Here is a 4,259-nt window from a genome sequence, read left to right as displayed (position 1 = left end):
ATCCAGACTTGATCTCCAGTGCTTGTGTCGACATCAAATACCAACGTAGATAACCAGTTCTTAATACAGACAACCGTTCCACCCCGTTCCGCTGAACCAACTACCTTACTCCTATAAGTCACATATCCGGGGAATGACACTGACAGACGTCTTAACCTCACTAATACTAATCACATCATAATTATGTAGCATCTGCTGCACATTGTTTTTTTCTAACTTTGTGCGCACTCCACTTATATTCCACGACAGTACGCTTATTTTCCTTACTTGCTGTGGTGATCCAAAAAAAACTGAGGGTTCCAGCTATCAATTACATCTGCATCCCTATACAGCTTCCGTTCTCGCGTATCAAGACGAATCGTGCATCCTGCATTCTCCGGTCGAGCCTTCTCTGTCGTCTCTGCTTCACGAAGTCGCTTCCACTCTCGCCTGACACTCGGGTGGACATCCCTCTTGACGTAAATCCTGTTGAAATCACTCCCAGAGGTTTTAAGGCAGCTGGCATTGTCCAAGATGAGACTGCGTTGATTTTTATCAGCCAAAGTGAACAAAATAGGGCGGCGCCTGGTGCCAGATGAAGCGTTGTTTCCCAGCCGACGATGTGTTCCACCCACACCTGCTACACCAATTTGGGACCAAATCTTGCCGATTTTGTCCTCATCTGTCGTGGCACCGTCCAATGCTTCGTTTTCATCAGGCACGCCGAGAATAACGATGTTCGACTCTCTCTCTTTTCGGTCCAGTGCTTCTAAGAACTGCTGTTGCTTCACCATTATCTCAGCCTGCCTGTCGACCCGAGCCTTGAGTTCAGTGTAGTTTTTGTTCAGTATGCTATCAGGGGAGGTAATCATGTCTCTCAGTAGTTTCACCTCATTCATAACATCGTCAAGTCTCTTATTAATCTTCGACAGTTCACACACACACACACACACACACACACACACACACACACACACACACACACAGCATCCACATCAAACCATTCATCCCCAACCCCCACACTCCACACACACACACACACACACACACACACACACACATACATATAGTACTCTCTAGTGGAACTTGCTGGTGAGGAAATGTGTGTATGTAACTGTGACGGTATCGGGAGGTTGCCATGGTAACACACAGGCACCTCGCACCACACACACAACACACACACACACACACACACACACACACACACACACACACACACACACACAATTTATTTTTGGGTAGGGCTGGTAAAGAGATCTGTATGATCATGAGAGTTAATAGAGACAGCATTAACACTCTTATAGTAGTATGACTCACTCTCAGCTGAATGCCATCGCCCAGCAGTACCTGGAATAAAATACTAGAGTTGCCCCTACTATGAGAGGGCCCGGGAACCATCTAGTGGTTGTAAAAGTAGCTGGACATGTTTCTCGTCTTGGTAGGCGTCGCTACTTGGCTACTTTTGCTAGTGGCCGTATGCCAGTGGAAGGACGAGGGTGTGTGTGTGTGTTGCTGTGCATCCTTGAGGTAAGTATTGGATATTTGCTGTTTTTAGCCATTAAGGTGACTACATTAGGACACAAGGATATTTCACTGACAGCCAGGAAGTATTATGGCCAAAAGAAATAATACCTATAAAGCTACTAGACGTAATTCTGATGAGACAAGGGGGATGTTAGTGTGAGGGAGATGAGGAGGCCTTGTAGTCCAGTGTTACCGTTTTGTGGAAAATCGTCTGCTAATGTGGAAAAACAAATGAACGACGAGCATGGATGTGGGCAGGCGGACGTCGTTCCACACTAGTGTGGAATTTTTTTTCCACACTAATTGTTCACGTTATTTTGTAGGAATACGGGGAATTTTGTCGTGATTAAACCAACGAATATGTAGCGTTTGTCTATAATACTGTCATTTAAAACAAGGAAGAATACGTCGTTGAACAGTCTACCTCTACGCACCCGGCGATATAGTTAAAAAAAATATATTATTTACAAGACTCGTGCCAACCATTAGCAGTGCACACTTACTTTGTAATATTAAAGAAATACCGAAACAATGTTGTAAATCATGTACAGTTGATATACTAGAAAACTTGGATGTGGATAAACTTACTTGTCTCCTGTCTTGTTATTAATCAACATTTGCTGACTTATTAACTCTCTTAATCATTTAACGTCTTTACACTTGAATCATAATAGGTCTGACATCATTAATTATACCCTCTCTTCCAGTATTCACAGTATACCAAATTTTATGGTAGTTATACCAACAATACATCCTCTGTCATCCTGGTTACTAAACGAGAACGTGTGCAATAATGACGTCACAACCAGTGTGCAATTGACGGCAACTCTGCCTTGTACCGCCTCAATGTTGGTGTCTCAGCACCAGTGAAATAGCAGTGTGAGTGTCGTCCTGTTGATTCTCGTGCCGATCAGACTGGTGGACTAGGTTTGCCTGCCCCCTTGTCCCTGTCCACCCAACAGTCCAGTTTGGGACCTGAATGTAAACTGATAAGTGCGATTCAGATTTCAGAGGGACAATGTGATGGGGAAAAAATATTGTATATAAGTTATTTTGTCCTGAAGCACACACACACACACACACACACACACAGTACTCTCTAATGGAACTTGCTGGTGGGGAAATGTGTATATGTAACTGTGATGGTGTCGGGAGGTTACCATGGTAACACACAGGCACCTCGCACCACACACACACACACACACACACACACACATACACGTACGCGTATATTGTGGTGGTGTTCCTTCATTTTACCAAGGCCGAGATAGTCGTTTTTTTGCAGCTTATTTCCGGTAGTTCAGTGAAAGAATTAAACTTACAGATCTACATCATTTCCATACCACTTCTTCGTGACTAGCACCATTCTAGTGTTAACCCCTCGTCACAACGCAAAATTTAAGAAAGAGATTGCAATGTTACGCCAAGTTAGAGTGAACAGGGAATAGTAGTGATGCTGCAACACACGTATATTTGTCCTCTTGTTTACAGGTCAGTCCACACGCAGTCCTTAGGTCACGTCTTCCATAGAGCAGATAACACATGGACAGCCAGCGTAACTAAATGGCAGACCAATGACGGAGTGAGAGGATGAGGCACACAGAGAACAAGATAGAGATGATACTCGCAGATCCACCGAGCTGGGACGGAACAAGGATCGGAGTGGAGACAGGTGAGAGGGGTCCTTATCCTGCAGTGGTGTGTCACAGGCTGATGATGATGATGATGATGATGATGAAGACGGATGTTGCTGCTGATGATGTTGATGCTGCTGCTGCTGATGATGTTGATGCAAACTCTAGAATATGGTTATATGATAGTGATGTATTTGATGATAATGGTGATGATATTGATATAACTTCTGTACTACATTTTTTACAGTGTTGGGATGGTGATGACATGCTGCTGCTGCTGACGATGATGATGATGATGATGACGACGAGGAAGATGATGATGGTGATGATTACGACAACGAAGACGACGACGACGATGAAGACGACGACGATGATGACGACGACGATCTTCAAGTCATTGGCTGAGTCACCTCTCCCTTTCCTTTCTGTTTAACTTCGTGTTTTGGTGACTGTGTGTGTGTGTGTGTGTGTGTGTGTGTGTGTGTGTGTGTGTGTGTGTGTGTGTGTGTGTGTGTGTGTATGTGCTTGCATATGTTCGTGTATGTGTATCTTGGTTGATGATACAATAGTTATTCAAATGACAAAATTATTTCCACACATTCATAGTTTTATTTCAAGGGTAAATATTAGGCCAAGAACATAGGACCTTTTACCTATACAATTAAGAGACACTTACGCAATATTCTGAAAAGCTTATTACATCCCATAGACCACAGCACAGGGTTCCATAAGTCACTGATCACCGTCTCTCTATGTATCGTTAGGATGTGGATGAATATGAGTGAAGTAATACATATATTTTGGTCTTTATTTAAAGGTAGGAATTAACCTCACATATTCTTTTTTTATTTTAAGGATACAACACATGCTTTTCTACATTTTATCACAGTAGCTCTAGAACCGGCCCTGCCCGTCTGCTTCTCACTAACCATTTTCGGATGAGAGGTGTTGTACTCACATAGGCTTTAGTGATTATAGTGAAGCCAAGTTACGTTCTACCAGCCCCACACATTGTCACACACCATCACCCTCTCACACCACACCATACCATACCACCCTCCCACACCGTATCACACCACACCATACCAATCTCTCACACTACGCGACACGAAATCACACTCC

At 43.5% G+C, this 4,259-nt stretch overlaps 1 protein-coding gene across 1 annotated transcript; it reads right to left on the bottom strand.

Annotated features, from left to right (window-relative positions):
- Positions 1 to 263: 263 nt before the first annotated feature.
- On the bottom strand, positions 264 to 917 carry LOC145415476 (uncharacterized; the record flags this gene model as incomplete). The annotated part of the gene is made up of 1 exon (XM_080284751.1): positions 264 to 917. A coding segment is annotated over one exon (654 nt), but the record flags the coding sequence as incomplete, so codon positions are not given.
- Positions 918 to 4,259: the final 3,342 nt, after the last annotated feature.

This window comes from Coenobita brevimanus, chromosome 102 (genome assembly GCF_032717465.1).
Source record: "Coenobita brevimanus isolate Jiangsu-jjx chromosome 102, ASM3271746v2, whole genome shotgun sequence".
Classification (NCBI taxonomy): domain Eukaryota; kingdom Metazoa; phylum Arthropoda; class Malacostraca; order Decapoda; family Coenobitidae; genus Coenobita; species Coenobita brevimanus.
Note: the sequence above shows the minus strand (reverse complement) of the source record. Positions and strands in the feature narration are given on the sequence as shown.